The sequence below is a fragment of the Littorina saxatilis genome, linkage group LG12 (assembly GCF_037325665.1).
Source record: "Littorina saxatilis isolate snail1 linkage group LG12, US_GU_Lsax_2.0, whole genome shotgun sequence".
In the NCBI taxonomy this organism is placed as follows: Eukaryota; Metazoa; Mollusca; class Gastropoda; order Littorinimorpha; family Littorinidae; genus Littorina; species Littorina saxatilis.
Genome location: NC_090256.1, coordinates 80429304 through 80445565, shown reverse-complemented (window position 1 = coordinate 80445565; position 16262 = coordinate 80429304). Strand labels below are relative to the sequence as shown.

The 16262-nt window shown below is 40.3% G+C and overlaps 2 protein-coding genes across 2 annotated transcripts in view; one reads left to right on the top strand and one right to left on the bottom strand.

Annotated features, from left to right (window-relative positions):
• Positions 1-8944, bottom strand: part of LOC138982891 (limbin-like) — a 46772-nt gene extending 37828 nt beyond the window's left edge. The window contains exons 1-7 of the mRNA XM_070356288.1: positions 8849-8944; positions 7898-8128; positions 5188-5331; positions 3625-3832; positions 1887-1996; positions 606-680; positions 137-280 (exon numbers count right to left, since the gene is read on the bottom strand). Of these exons, the coding sequence (XP_070212389.1) occupies positions 137-280; positions 606-680; positions 1887-1996; positions 3625-3832; positions 5188-5331; positions 7898-8050 (834 nt within the window). The 5' untranslated portion in view covers positions 8051-8128; positions 8849-8944. The remainder of the gene's footprint in view (positions 1-136; positions 281-605; positions 681-1886; positions 1997-3624; positions 3833-5187; positions 5332-7897; positions 8129-8848) is intronic.
• Positions 8945-9050: 106 nt separating this feature from the next.
• The window catches only part of LOC138982890 (trichohyalin-like), a 29735-nt gene continuing 22523 nt past the window's right edge, over positions 9051-16262 (top strand). Inside the window, exons 1-7 of the mRNA XM_070356286.1 lie at positions 9051-9385; positions 9693-9767; positions 10754-10929; positions 13801-13885; positions 14428-14580; positions 15628-15792; positions 16131-16214. Coding sequence (XP_070212387.1) covers positions 9185-9385; positions 9693-9767; positions 10754-10929; positions 13801-13885; positions 14428-14580; positions 15628-15792; positions 16131-16214 — 939 coding nt within the window. The 5' untranslated portion in view covers positions 9051-9184. The remainder of the gene's footprint in view (positions 9386-9692; positions 9768-10753; positions 10930-13800; positions 13886-14427; positions 14581-15627; positions 15793-16130; positions 16215-16262) is intronic.

Genomic DNA, 16262 nt, shown 5'->3' with positions numbered 1-16262 from the left:
TTATCTCAATGCGCCCTTTGACGCACTGAAGGAAATTGTGATGGGACATTTTCAGATTTAATGCGCCAATGGCGCAGGGCGCACTAGTAAATGAAACCCTGTATTATACAAGAGTGATAAGTCAGCTACAACTCACATCATATCTAGAAGGTGAAACAGTAGAATTATTGCGTTGACGGTAAACGCAGAAGAAAAGGAACGCGACAAGGGCAACCAAGAGAAAGCCAATCAACATTGCACAGAAGAATGTTAGCGCGGTGAAGCCATGTTGGTAGAAAATCTGAAACAAATTAAATTAGTGACGGACATGAGTAATAAACACTGGTGTTCTTTTAACAACTTCTTGATTCAGCAACTACATCATGATTGTTGGCATATTGTGGAGATAAGTATGTATAGTGTATGACAGAACAGAGCAAACACAGATGCACACACACTTTTAACCGGCCTGACAAACCATAAAAACTCAGACATACTCTTTTCTTTCTGTTATATTTAATAAATATGCTTTTTCTGCAAAAAATCAACATCTTTGCAAATTGTTCCTATTTTTCTTTAAATTCAGTGTAAATGAACTTGAAAAAGTTAAAACCAATAATACTCACACTGGTGGTGTACACTATGGTAGTATCCAGACAAATAGGCAAACTTAAAGGACCAAACGTTGTTCCACCGGTAGACTGCAAACATAAACCACTTGAAAGTATTAACTGTCCTATCAGTGTTCAGATCAAAAGTTTACACAATATTCATATGATACATCAAATCCGACCCAGACTCGTTCATAAATAATCACACTGCCCACTAATATCTAACTATCGCTGGAAGCTTGATCAGAGAGATGGATGGTGCAATCCACAACACAAGGATATAGTTAAAGAGGCAAAATGTGACTCATTATATATCAAAAAGAAAGATACACACAAATCACACACAATAATCATATATATATATATAAAACAAAACACACCCACACACACACACCAATCGTGTACAAACACAAACATGTGTGCCTCACACACAAGGGCGCACGCACACAAGAGCGTACACATGCACACACACACACACAAAGAAGCAACCCAACCAAACAAGCAATGACTAGCAGCAGCGAGAACACAAAATTGATGATTTTGATTTACAGAAGTGATAGAATTATGAAAGCATTTTGAATGTTACTTCGACGGGTGCAGTGGCGTGGTGGTAAGACGTCGGCCTCCTAATCGGGAGGTCGTGATTTCAAATCCCGGTCGCTGCCGCCTGGTGGGTTAAGAGTGGAGATTTTTCCGATCTCCCAGGTCAACTTATGTGCAGACCTGCTAGTGACTTAACCCCTTTCGTGTGTACACGCAAGCACAAGACCAAGTGCGCACGGAAAAGATCCTGTAATCCATGTCAGAGTTCGGTGGGTTATAGAAACACGCACAAACCCAGCATGCCTCCTTCGAAATCAGCGTATGCTGCCTGAATGGTGGGGTGAAAACGGTCATACACGTAAAATTCCACTCGTGCTGAAAACATGAGTGAACGTGGGAGTCTAAGCCCATGAACGAAGAAGAAGAAGAAGAAGAAGAATGTTACTACACTGCATGGAACCTCACTTTCAAGACTCTCCAATTCAAGACTTACCCAGTTTTAAAACCCTGCTTTTTGAGATTTTCTTTTCATAAAATGAGTAAATCTTCCTCCTTTTTTTTTTAGACTCCTTCCATTTTTCCTCAGATTTTTGGATGGGTGATACTATCATAAAAAAAGTAAAATATTATGTCACTTGTATGAAATGGTTATTTTCTGCAATCAGCCACATGCGTGTACACTGCATTAATTTTCTCTTTGAGATGATAAAGTGATCTATTGTATTGCATTTGATTGGAACGTTGTATACTGACCTCAAAAAAGGAAAGGTAGGCGATGTATTCTGTGATGCCATTGGAAAGATCTTCACCAGCTTTACCAGCAGGTTCAGCATAAAACTGAACTGAGCTGTTATCACCTCGGTCTGAAAACACATGCACAATATCACTATTGAAAATCTGTGCATGTGTAAACTGGGCTATTATCACCTAGGACTGGAAAAGCACAAACAAATTAAGTCACATTATCAAAGATAATCACAAAATATGTCATGTTTTATTCTTATTCAAAATTGATGGAGGTAACAGAAAACAGTAAGTCACATAATGATAAAGCGATAACAAAATACGAAGTCAATTCAACCTGTCAGCCTGAACAATAACACTAAACTAAAACTTAGTCTTCACCGTGACTCAGAGCCCTGGCTGATCGAAACCCGTCATGCACACAGCAGACATAATGTTTGAGCTTAAAGCCCCACTCCGCCTCACAGGAGATTTACAGAATGATGACATCTTTCACAAAAAACAGCAATACTAACCTTATGGGAGTCACTCACAATAGCATTCAACAACAGTAAATGACACTTACAGATCACTTGAATTGCTATTTAGCATGCGTAAACCACACACCAGTTCTCGTGGTTTATTCAACCCTTGAGCCATCGGGGCCCCATGTGACCCACTTTTTCAAACATTATCAATTTAGTCGTTTGTGCTTGCAATCCTACTCTATATCTGCAAAAGCATGTTATTGTGCACCTCTGAATCGAAAATATAATTCCAGCACAACGTTATAACAAGGGGGCTCATAGTGCCCTCAATCAAATGACTGATAGCGACACAAAACAGACGGAGTGGCGGCATCTTTAAAGAAACTGTAGTCTGCTTTGCAATGGTAACATGCAGCACATTTGATGTGATAGTCGCCCTGTCGCGGAAGTACGTTAGTATGCGCGCAATACTCAATCTACACGGCGCAGCAACAAACAATATCAAATGGTTGAAATCTCAGTCGACCAGCATTTAAAAAATGGCAAAGTTGTATCGTTTTTGGTAGCCCATTCCCCCGTCATCAATTCAAAAGATATGTAAGTTGCACACACCAGTTGACTCATTCAACAGGTTAATGCTTGACATACATCCTTTCCTACTTTTAAAACTTAAAACTGGCCTGACTTTGTTTTGATGATAAAAGAATTCTTTGGTGTTTTAACAATGTTTATGTAACAAGCTGTCAATTTCTTATTTGGATTTTAAAAGTTAGGTCTAGAGCCGATTTGACTACTTCCTTTCTAACTGCACAAAAAAATTCTTTGAAAATTTCTCACTCTCAATGAAAGAAGTTCCCTTTCAGTGAGAGTTCAAATGGAATTATGTTTGTATTGTATGAAAAGGCTCGGCGAGCTCAGCTCAGTGATCAGAAACAGATGGTTTACATGAGGCGGATGGTGGCTTTAATATCAATTCAAACATATCAATGTGATTAATTAATAATGCTATGGAACCGCTTTGGTGTCCTGTTTTGCAATTTTGTTTGCAAGTACAATTTTGATTAAAACTTTTGAAAGCGAGATATGATGTCATGAAGATATTTATATACATATGTAAACTTTAAAAAATTACATGTAATTAAGTAAGAAACAACTGGGGATACCATCTGGAAGAATAGATGTAAAGTTTGAATAGGATCTTTCCTGTGTTTATTGAGAATAAATGGACTAAATGTAAAAAAAACGAAATAAAATAACTGCAATTTTAACATGAAACTCACTCAGTGCAGTGCCTGGCTGATAGTACAGATACTGCCGGCCTGTCACACTACCGCTGGAGACCAGTGCAGGTGTCCAGTCGGCTTGCAGACCTGGGCTGATATCTTCGTCAAAGGTTACGTTGCCCAGTGTGGCTGCTCCGGACGTGGACAGGTGAGCCAGATTAGTGGTCAGCTGAATCTTTGGCGGACTGGCTACGGAGTTGTACATCTGAAAATATGTATATAGACTTAAGTTTAATAGGTCATGATTTTTTTTGCTGTGAGAGGTCTGAGTAAGCTTTTGTTTTTCTGTGGTGGACGTCTGCAATATCTATGTAACCCATGTTATTTTGGATATTTATGCAGAAAAGAAGAAAATCATATTCTCCTGTTGTTGGCTCCGTGTGTAAAATTAGAAGATTTAGTCATCAAATTTAAGTCAGCATTATCTAACTGACGCAAAACTGAAATGGTACAAAATAGCATGGTGTATGTTGTGTAAGTCCAATGTTGGGGTTCAAGAATTGTAGTTTAGCACCGTGGCTATAGCTAGGTCTGCCATGGAAACTGGCCTCACTGATTCCTGTTAGACAATGGCCCTTTTTGCGGCATTTTAAATATGGTAGACACATTTTTCTTGAAGAGCTAACATCCACGCCATATCCTTCGGCACTTTGTGATTCTTTCCATGAAACCGTACCTTTTTTCTATAACACTTTACTCAGCAATTGCTTTATTCTACCTGAAACATACAGTTCTCAGTATGACATCTAACCTGAACAGTTACCTTTCTCTTTCACAATGTTTTAATACATCACCTTCAAAGTTCATTCATTTGAGTCTTGCCTCAGCAGCTCTATCTTACCCCATTTATAATTTCAATATCTTATAAAACTCGAGTGAATCAGATCAATGAAGTTGCATGTAGGAGCCAGATAAAAACCCTGGAGAATGAATATGTCTGGACTGGTTCAAGAAACCCTCTTTCCTTAACAATTCTGTAAGCTTTAGTAAATTAGGCCAACACAGTTGTGTGAGCCAAACATAAACCCTGGAGAATGAATCTCTCTGGACTATAGTTCAAGAAACCCAGGCCTTTCCTTAACAATTCTGTAAGCTTTAGTAAATTAGGCCAACACAGTTGTGTGAGCCAAACATAAACCCTGGAGAATGAATATGTCTGGACTGGTTCAAGAAACCCTCTTTTCTTAACAATTCTGTAAGCTTTAGTAAATTAGGCCAACACAGTTGTGTGAGCCAAACATAAACCCTGGAGAATGAATCTCTCTGGACTGGTTCAAGAAACCCAGGCCTTTTCTTAACAATTCTGTAAGCTTTAGTAAATTAGGCCAACACAGTTGTGTGAGCCAAACATAAACCCTGGAGAATGAATCTCTCTGGACTGGTTCAAGAAACCCAGGCCTTTCCTTAACAATTCTGTAAGCTTTAGTAAATTAGGCCAACACAGTTGTGTGAGCCAAACATAAACCCTGGAGAATGAATCTGTCTTGACTGGCTCAAGAAACAAATGAACTCTTGTAAGAGTGAATCAGATTTGCACAACTTTCCTGGCTAATACCTCACCTCCACAGTTCGTTCAATGGTAACAACAGGTGGATTCGGGGTGTACAGTCTGCTTTTAAAGCTGATGTAGGTGATGTCAGCAGCTGACACTGTTGTACCCAGACCTGATCCAGACACTGCGCCACTGTTCAGTACCACTGTTGTCTGCATTACACAAACATGTCAGAACTCTGAGTTTGAGAACATTCACACCCACATATACACATGTGCAGACACACATGCATTCGATGCATACATGCAAGTGAAAGCGAGAGAGAAAGGGTGAGAGATAAAGCGAGAGCAAGAGATCTGTTTTTTTCAAGTTTAATAGTGTAAAAGGTGCGCTTTTGTTCAAACCCTTTTAGCCCTAACCTTAACAAAAAATAACTTTGATAATAAGTAATATGTTTAAGATAAAACGTAAAAAGAATGTATACATTAAGTTTAATATCTAATTGGTATTTCAATTCATGAGAGAGAGAGAGAGAGAGAGAGAGAGAGAGAGAGAGAGAGAGAGAGAGAGAGAGAGAGAGAGAGAGAGAGAGAGAGAGAGAGAGAGAGAGAGAGAGAGAGAGAGAGACTATTAGGGTTTTAACATCCTCTTAGACCAACTGGTCTATATTGGGACAGGTATTGGTAATACGCTGAAGATATGGTGTGATACTTTGATTCGAACAAGCCCGCTGTGGCTGTCTTCTTCGACACACCAGCATTGGGTTTGTCTCGTCAAAGTATCGAAATACGATCATGATAATCAGAGACGAGAGATGATGCATGCGTGTCTTCGTGTTTTCCAAGCCCTGAGACTTTCGCTGTGAACGTGGGATCTTTTTCGTGCGCATGTGTGCACACGGGGGTGTTCGGACACCGAAGAGAGTCTGCACAAAGTTGACTCCGAGAAATAAATCTCTCGCCGAACGTGGGGATCGAACCCACGCTGATAGTGACCAACTGGCTACAAAGCCAGCGCGCTACCAACTAAGCTACGTCCCCGCCCCTAGAGAGAGAGAGAGAGAGAGAGAGAGAGAGAGACAGAGACAGAGAGAGAGAGACAATGACAATGATAATTCTTTATTTAACGAGGGTACAGTGGAACCCCTCTCTAGCGACCTTGAAAATGTTGACAAAAATCGGTCCTTATGGAGGGGGGTCCTTACAGAGGGAGGGGGCGGGGTCAGGGGGCCACAAAGAAAGTCACCTCAGATTTTCTTAAAAAAAGAAAACAGAGGAGTGTGAGTTGCTGATGACCATTTCCTCAAGCAAACTGCTTCGATTTCATGTTTGACATTGTCATGGTGTCCACCAGTTCTGGTGCATGTACTACCCTCAGATCTCAGTACCCTGGCCAAGTTTCCTCTCAAGACATCAAAGAGACCGCGCCATAGGTTAAACTCCCCATAGGTTAAACTCGGTCACTGACCCTATGGCTAAACTCCCCATAGGTTAAACTCGGTCACTGACCCGGGTGCAGGAAGTGTTTCCTCTCTCAGATATGAAAGGGGAACCACCTCTCGTAGCTAAAACTGGGTCAATGACCCCTGGGAAGAAGGTGTCTATAAACAAGGCCACCCAGCTATCACAATGGACCTGCCTTTGATCTCGATGATTGGTTTGTGATGTTTACTCAGCCCACCCAACCATCACACCTCTCAGCGGTTTAGTGCCTTTGCTTACGCGAGACGGTTATAACTGGTTATAACCGGTTTGTCAGTGATGCGTTACGCTGACTGAGAGTCTTGGCTTTGTCTGACAAAGTCGTTGCACAAGCTGTTAGGTCGGTCCTTAGACGTTAGAGCGGGGTGGTCGCTACACTGGTGACAACTATATAAGGAAACACATCGGTTAAAAAAAAAAGGGTCGTTGTGGCGGGGTAGTCCTTAGAGAGGGGGCTCTTAGAGAGGGGTTCCACTGTAGTAGATTAAGCAGTGGTCTGCTTTTTTACATCCAGCCCTCGCCCTAAAGAGGGACTAACTACAACATTGAAGTAAATATACAAGATAAAAAAAAATAAAAAATAAAAATAAAATTCTACATTTTAACAGATAACTAAAGTGAAAACACATTATACATATACCATGTACACAAAATGCATTGCATTGAGGTAGATTGTGAGTTAATTGATGTGAATTAAGTGGTATAGAGCAGCTTGCACTTTCTCAACATCATGCTCTAAGCCATACATTGCATTTTAAGGAAAACAATCAAACAAGCAAGACATTGCAAAAATCATCACACATCTAAACAGTCACTGGTTTGAGAGAGAGAGACAGAGAGACAGAGACAGAGAGAGAGAGAGAGAGAGAGAGAGAGAGAGAGAGAGAGAGAGAGAGAGAGAGAGAGAGAATGAATCCATCTGAAGCTACACTGTACTGCAGTAACTTGGCAAACTTTTTCTTCTCTCTTAATAATTCAAAGTCTTTATCAGTTTATGACTGCGGTGCCTGTTTCAATTAAATAAGCAAATCACTAAAACTACACATATAATACAAACTACCTGTGACAACAATCAGCCAAGATCTTTAAAGCTACACAATGTTGTCAAAATGTGTTCAAACTCCTGGAAAACGTTCATTTAATATGTAAACAGATAGTAGGAAAAAAATCAAAAAATGAAAATAGAAATGAAACAGTACGCAAACCCATGCATCCATTCCAATTCCTCCTATCTCTTCTAACACCCCCCCCCCCCCCCCCTCCCCTTCGCAGTCAACCAGACCCTGATTTCACACACCTCCAGCAGAGTGTAGGGCTGACTAGCAGAGATTGTCTGATTTTCATAAAATATGCACACTGCCGTTGTTTGGGTGGATCCGAAATGGAGGGCGGATATCAAGATAAACAACTTCAGGATAAGGCCCTGTACTCCATGGCCTACAGATGCCATTGCTGCTTGTCTGCTGGCCCTGCAGCTGTACGGTGCTGCACTCTCTCGTCAGAAAAGCTCAGTCTCTTCTAGTTGAAACTGAAAACATGAACATAAACAAAAGCACTATATATATGCCTGCTATGTTTTCAACTAATGATTTGAAATATCATTGTTCATATTTTGTGCGCTGCGTACGTCCTAGGACGATCTCAATTGAGTTTTAAATCAAATTAAATTTTAAATTAATGATGGATCGGAGCTGCAGAGTGTCCCCACGATCTTCCATTCACTTTCAGAAGCCAATTAATTAGGTTTTTTGTACTCTTCAGCTTAAATTTCCAAATTGTATCGGGACTGATCGAATCAATATGCAGCGTAATTTTAAACTTGTCTGACAACTGTCGACCACACATCATATTAACACACTTCATGGTATATATGTTCCAAGTCTGCTTACGTCTATAAAACCAGGAACCTATTATATTTAGAACTATTATCGTCCCACACTGCTGAACTCAAGTTAAGACAAACATGGCATATGTTCCTCTCACCGAAAGTAGTAAATATTATCAATAAACTAGCTGGTCAGGATAACCTCTGTAAAACAACTGCGCCTGGGGCAAAAAGCAACGTGTTATTATTGAACGCGTATCGTGGCATATATCATTTAGTCCACCTGCATGTATACAGAGGATCATGAATGAAGTTCATTTATAATTATACGCGAACAAAAAATGTCAAAATGTAGTAAGATCAGGTCCTTTTATAGCCTAAACACTACAACAAAATGAAGACAACTCATAGAAAATAACGTACCTCTCTCAGCCACGCATTTTGTTGCATGCAACTTGAATAATCGAAAAACAAAAAGGCAATTTGTTCGTCAACTCAATGCCAACTCGTCTGCTTTCCTTGTCTACCCCGCGCCGCATGGGGTCGCGATGTTACGGCCCTTTTGATTGGTCCTCCGCCTAGATACCGAAGGCATGCACAGGTTATTTATCAAAACAAATATGGCGGTCAGCATGTGCGAGCAAGGAGAAGCAAGCTAGGCTCTTTGTACCAGAAAACGCAACAGAACATCTTTACAGCCCTTTTCTTGTCATCGAAGTGGCCGTTTTGACTTGCACAAAGTGACTGAAGACCAAGAAAATGTCGGTTAACTGCACTAGTCTGAGATTAAGTTATGCTTCTTATGATTTTTGCCTTCCAATCACTGTCTACCTCGACAGTGATGAATTTACTATCGACAAAGCATGGATCGCTGGAGCTTTCATTCTTGGACTGATCGTTGGTGCAGCATTAACTACACTTTGTGTCCGGCCGTTTCTAGCCTCATGGGCAAAAAAGAAGGTTTGTAGCCGAGTCAAATTTCGACAATGTTTCCGCTTCAAAGTTCTCTCCCTTGGCATCCCCCACCCCATCTCTTTAAATATATATTTTTTTAAAGTAACGACACATTGCATGCCTATGGATCCTGTGTATGTGTAAAGCAACAACCAAAAAAACCACATTTACTACAAATTGTATACAGTATTTGCAGTAGGCCTACATTTATTAGTAAGTATTACTGTCAGGGAACCATAACTCCTATAATTTACACTGTAATTTTGTATGGTATTTTTGTTGCTGTATTACACATGTATTTAATTAATTACAGAGACAAGACGAGGAGGAGATGCTGCTGGATACTGCTATTGCTGCATCCCCAGTTCCAGATGAAAAGAAATTCAAGGTCAGCAAAGACATCCTTTGATTTTTTTTTTACTGCACTGGCTGTAATTTTGTTTGTTTCAAGAACTTGAACTGTACATGCAGTCCTTTCTTAGAACCGTCATTTATTTAATCTTTCTTGAATGAAAAAAGATAAAACATGCATTTCATTACACACACATATCCTCAGGCACATACACACACTGGAGAAAGTGAGAACACGCACGCTCACTCACACAAATTGGTGCACACATATACATACACATGCAATATGACCTCTTATAATCAAATATTCATTCTTGCCTTTTCACCCTCCACAGACACACACACACACACACACACACACACACACACACACACACACACACACACACACACACACACACACACACACACACACACACACACACACACACACACACACACACACACTTGCCTTTTCACCCTCCACAGACACACACACACATATGGGGGTGGGGATGGAGGTATTGTTTGACATTTTCGATCCCCCCCCCCCCCCTAATTTTATGAGCTGAATGCATGTACAGCCTTAATTGAAGGAAACAAAGTATCAGCAAGAAAAAACTCAGTGAATCAAAGTGTCTGTAAAATGTGTTTTGACTTGTTTTCAGATTTTATGACGTTGAAGTTGAAGTAAACAACGATTTGTTTGTTTAAATTTGACATATATAGTCTTAGGCAGACAACCTTTTTTGCGCAAGATGGTGCCAGTCTTCATGGCGGAGAAGTAAATGACAAACATGATAAAAACATGGTATGTGCCCAAAGAATGAGATGATAATGTCAGTAAAATTAAACAGAAAGCAGAAAAAGAATAGATCAATTCGAGTGTAATATTATAGACTATGTACACATGCTTGCACTGATCAACTGAATATTTCATGCCGCTTTTATTTTATCTTATTTTGTTCTGGTGTAGGTTAAGTAAGGACAGGTTTGGTTTCGTATGGTTTTGATAAATATTCTTCTTTTTTTTCCCGCTCACAGTCAATACAAGCCGTCCCCTTGGACCCAAGCTCAAAAAAGGCTGGAAGGAAGAAGAGCTCACGCTTCAAGCGAAGAAAGAAAGTGAAGGATGCAGATGAGGAAGGAACGGAAGGGAAAGTGGAGCTGGATGAAGCCCTCTGCAGAGGAATGGTTGACGTTCTGTCACAGACTAACGGGTAAGTGTGTGTGTGTGTGTGACAGTGTGTGTCTGCCTGTATTTCCTTCCACATGTGTGTGTATAGAGGGTGGATTTGTGTCATGAGTGAGAGAGTGTATATATGCGTGTTTCTCTAAAGTAATGTGTTTGTGTGTGTGTGTACGTGGGCACGCATGCATATTTATATGTCTGCTTGTCCGTCCTGTGCATGTATAGAGCGTGGGGTTGTGCGAGATAAAGAGAGAGAGAGAGATGTTGAGGGCACCTCCCTTAAAGGACACTTTCTGTTGCCCATTTCTCTATTATGTTGACCAAAATATACCTGTCATGACAGGCCACCTACAATGTAGGGACACTTTTACCTGGTCCCAAGGGTGTCCTTTCATCGCAGGTACCTCTGTACCACCATCTTTTCTCACTCCCTTGGGTAATTTAAGGGGGGGGGGGGGGGCTTTAAGGAATAAACTCATAGTTCAAATACAAGTCTTCTGTCTGAATTTATTTTCACTAAGTACCGATACAGTGGAACCCCCCTGTTAAGACCTCCAAAGTCTGACAAAATTGGGTCTTTAAAAGGAGGGAGTCTTAAAATGGGGGTAAATTGACAGACTGTTATGAAAAGAAAGTCTGAGAAAACACTGGTCTTAAAAGGAGGAAGTCTTAAATTGGGGGGTCTTAATCAATCAATCAATATGAGGCTTATATCGCGCGTATTCCGTGGGTACAGTTCAAAGCGCAGGGATTTATTTTTTTTATTTTTTATTTTTATTTTATGCAATTGATATCGCGCACATATTCAAGGCGCAGGGATTTATTTATGCCGTGTGAGATGGAATTTATTTACACAATACATCACGCATTCACATCAGCCAGCAGATCGCAGCCATTTCGGCGCATATCCTACTTTTCACGGCCTATTATTCCAAGTCACACGGGTATTTTGGTGGACATTTTTTTTATCTATGCCTATACAATTTTGCCAGGAAAGACCCTTTTGTCAATCGTGGGATCTTTAACGTGCACACCCCAATGTAGTGTACACGAAGGGACCTCGGTTTTTCGTCTCATCCGAAAGACTAGCACTTTGAACCCACCACCTAGGTTAGGAAAGGGGGGAGAAAATTGCTAACGCCCTGACCCAGGGTCGAACTCGCAACCTCTCGCTTCCGAGCGCAAGTGCGTTACCACTCGGCCACCCAGTCCTCTTAAAAGAGGGGTTTCACTGTACCACCTTTTCTGTTTCCAATTGAAAGAGGGGGCTTTAGAGAATAAACTCATAATTCAAATAACAAGTCTTCAGTCTGATTTTATTTTCACTAGTGGTAGTACCGGTAAATATACAGATATGGTTGTCCAGAAATGTAAGAATTATAGCTGTTTTGTACGAAGGACTTATCAGTCTTTTTATAAACTGGTCACATAATTGCCCAATAGCTCAGTTTGGGGTGGTACTTTGCACAAGAGAAATATATCTATAAATAGAGTTTTTCGCAATCACTCTGTAAATCATAAAATAGAAATCAGTCATAGAAAGACAAAAGGTCAAACACTTGCGCAAATGACGTACATGTCTGAATTGTCACGCTCCACGTGAACTCGAGAGCTTTGTTTTGGGCAGGCACTGCATGACTGCTCAAGAGAATGTATAAATAGAGTAGCTAGTAATTGTATACATGCAGGCATGAGTATGTTTTAAGGCAGAAAGACAAAGGGCCGTCAATAAGGAATGAATTGCTCAATGCTATGTTTGCTAACACAGCGTTGTTATGCACAACGATTGGATTGAGGGCTAATACTATAGTGGATTATAAACACATCAATGGTGTATGTGACATGACCTTGTCAGGTGACTAATGCATTGTGTAAGAGTACTTTGCTCTAAAATAACATGAGATGGCAGCTGTCATCTCAATGTTTTGTGGTCAAAATTAATGCTGCGTAGGATCAAACCACCTTTTGAAGACTATATGTGACCCTCCACCACGAAATGAGTCGCATGTCACCTTGCGCGGTTCTGCGCTAGGCTTAATAGAAGTCCGGGGGGACTGTGGTAAAAGTGTGAGGGTCACCTCAGTCACAGGCTTATAACTCGAAAAGTTTTCGCTCTTTTCTAAAACGGGTTTTACCACTGGATAGAGCATAAAACACTCATTAGGAAAATGTAAAAATATGAAAATCATGCAAAGATGACATGCGACTCATTCCGTGGTGGAGGGTCACATATTTACAAAACAACACAAAAAAACAACAACATCAAAAACAGAGAACTAGAAAGTGAGGTCTTGTAAAGGAGGGGGTATTACAATGGAGGTAAAGGTACAGATGTTATGAGCAAAAAAGTTGGAAAAGAAAAGTCTAACAAAGGGGTTGTCTGAAATTGGGGGTCCTTACATGTATTCATGGTGCTGGCTGGAAACACGCAAGTAAGTACTACGTGTAGCTGTGTATGCATTTAGTGCCCTTATACAGTTGAATCTGCCCAAATGACCATGCACCTCTCGATAACATGACCACCTTCCTACAACGAACCACCGGAAGGGTTCTCCAACAAGTGTTTTTGTCTATATTATATTCACCTTTCCATGGGGACCACCTGTCTTCAACCTCTTCGCTGCCAAACAAATATTTGTATACAAAACATAAATACATTCACCTAAATTGCCAACGTACATATATATATAGTGCCCTTGATGTATAATTGAGTAGTCACCACACATGCACACACTAGTGTTTGTTTGTTGTTGTTGTTCTTCTTCTTTCTTGTTAATTTTCAATCAATGGGACTATAAAGTTGGAAATATAATTAAAAATGAAATATTTGTAAGTACAGGATGGTGCTTGGGTGACGTTATCTCAAAACGGATTGTAATCATGTTTACACAAATTACAGAATGTCTTCGGAAGTGGAGATGGCAGAACAGGACTTGTCAGCTATTGTTGCCATGGAGAGGAGTCAGGACCAAGAGAAAGAAACAGTGAGAATGGCATCTGTGTTTTCAGACCTTTCTTCTACCTCTTCTTCTGCTGCATTCACGGGCTGAAATTCTTAGCTGAATGGGTTTTTACGTGCATGACCGTTTAAACCCTTTAAAAACCCACTCGCGTAAACATATCTGGCTAAACTTGCTTGTTTGTTTTTGTTTGTTTGTATGTTTTAGGAGGGAAGAAGTAAGTCTTTAGTCACTCCTCATTGCTTGCAAGCTATATATGCAGTCCCCTTTTACACACTGTGCGTGCCTGATGTTGCAGTGCAGGCCAAACCTTGAGAACTTTACAAACAGAAGTTGTAAATCTGATACTTAATATGGGCTTGTGCATCATTCGACCCATTATCATTAATTACTAGTTCTTGCCTCAAATGCTACTTCCCCCACTTTTAATGGACAGAATTCGAGAGATTATAGTGCCAGCACATGTTAAATCTTGAGAATAAAAAAATGTTTTTAGAAGAAATTGAAAGAGCTGTGGGTGCATGTTTTTTACTATGGATTTTACTTGTAACGTTGTGTCTGAACAGTTGATGCTGAAAGTGCTGGAGTACTTGCTGAGGAAGAAGGCAGACAAACGCTTGGTGACAGAAAACTTCTGTGAAAACTTTGTGAAAAAGACGGAACAAGACCTGCGAGACATGCGACATATGATTGACAGGGAGAAAGAAGAGGAAGAAGAGGTAATTAAATGATATCGACAGAAAATTATCTTTTTATTTGTCTGACGTTATGATTGCTTTCAAAATACATGTAAGTGTTTAGTTTTTGCCATACCCCCCGCGGGTTAGGGGGAAGAATTTACTCGATGCTCCCCAGCATGTCGTAAGAGGCGACTAACGGATTCTGTTTCTCCTTTTACCCTTGTTAAGTGTTTCTTGTATAGAATATAGTCAATTTTTGTAAAGATTTTAGTCAAGCAGTATGTAAGAAATGTTAAGTCCTTTGTACTGGAAACTTGCATTCTCCCAGTAAGGTAATATATTGTACTACGTTGCAAGCCCCTGGAGCAAATTTTTGATTAGTGCTTTTGTGAACAAGAAACAATTGACAAGTGGCTCTATCCCCTCTCCCCCCTTTCCCCGTCGCGATATAACCTTCGTGGTTGAAAACGACGTCAAACACCAAATAAAGAAAAGAAAAGAAAGTTTTTGCCATAGCAATGCCAACTGCAATCTTTAAGAACATGATGTCTAATAGTTATGCTATATTTTGTGAAAGCTTTCATTTTTCAATTAAAACTTGATCATGAAAGTTTCTGAGCGTGCGATATTGGTCAAATGACCCCTTATGTACTAGAAGTATCATTAGGCCATATGGAAGTGTCTGAGCATGAGATATTGGTCAAATGACCCCTCATGTACTAGAAGTATCATTAGGCCATGGAAGTCTCTAATGGCACATGAAGTGCTAGAAGTATGATCACTAATAGGGTCTGCATTTAAGAAATATGCCAAGAAAGAACACCATCCTTCATTTGCCATTAAGGGGATGGTGTCCATCCGTTTGCCATATCACTAGTAAAGCACCGGGAAAGCAAATGGTCATAATGCAATGTCAGTTAAGTTTCGCGGTTTGGAGACATTTGGTTTTTATGCTTTTTTTCACCCATGAGCCTGACGAAGTTGAAACAGCTTTTAGAGTGTTTTGTAGTTGACAGACATTTGAACACTTATTTCCTCTAATTTATCGGCAGTGCAACTTTAAAATGGTTGATTTTTAATATTCAGAAACTGAAGAATGACAACAAGCTGAGCAAAGACCCCCAGGCATTGGAAACAGAGCTGCAGGCACTACAGACCCGGTTCAACAACAAACAGGGAAAACTTCAGCGAGATTATAAAGAGAAGATTCGTACGGACCTCATCAAGTCTTCCGGCATGTCAGAAGAAGAGGTTGGTACTCATATGTGTATGTGTACATGTATTATGTATATTATAAATGTGTGTGTGTGTGTGTGTGTGTGTGTGTGTGTGCGTGCGTGCGTGCGTGCATGCTTGCGTGTGTGTGTGTGCGTGCGTGCGTGCGTGTGTGTGTGCATGCAGGTGTTTGTGTTTTGGAACCAGCTATAATACCAGCAAATACAGACAAGAAAGAAGCAAGAAGAAGAAGCAAGAATATGCTACACACACAAAAAAACCTGCTAAGAAATGTAAAGAAAGAAAATGAAATTGCACAAGCACATTTGAGAAGTATGACTTGCTAGATACGGGTGTTTATGGCATGTGTACAGGTGGAAAGTGTGATGGAAAAACTGACAGCACAAATGTCAAATCTAGAAGAAAAGCGTGGACAGGAGCAGGCGCGACAGCGGAGGGTGAGTCATTTATAGCACTAGTTTCACTGTCAAGATTCATTGTATCAC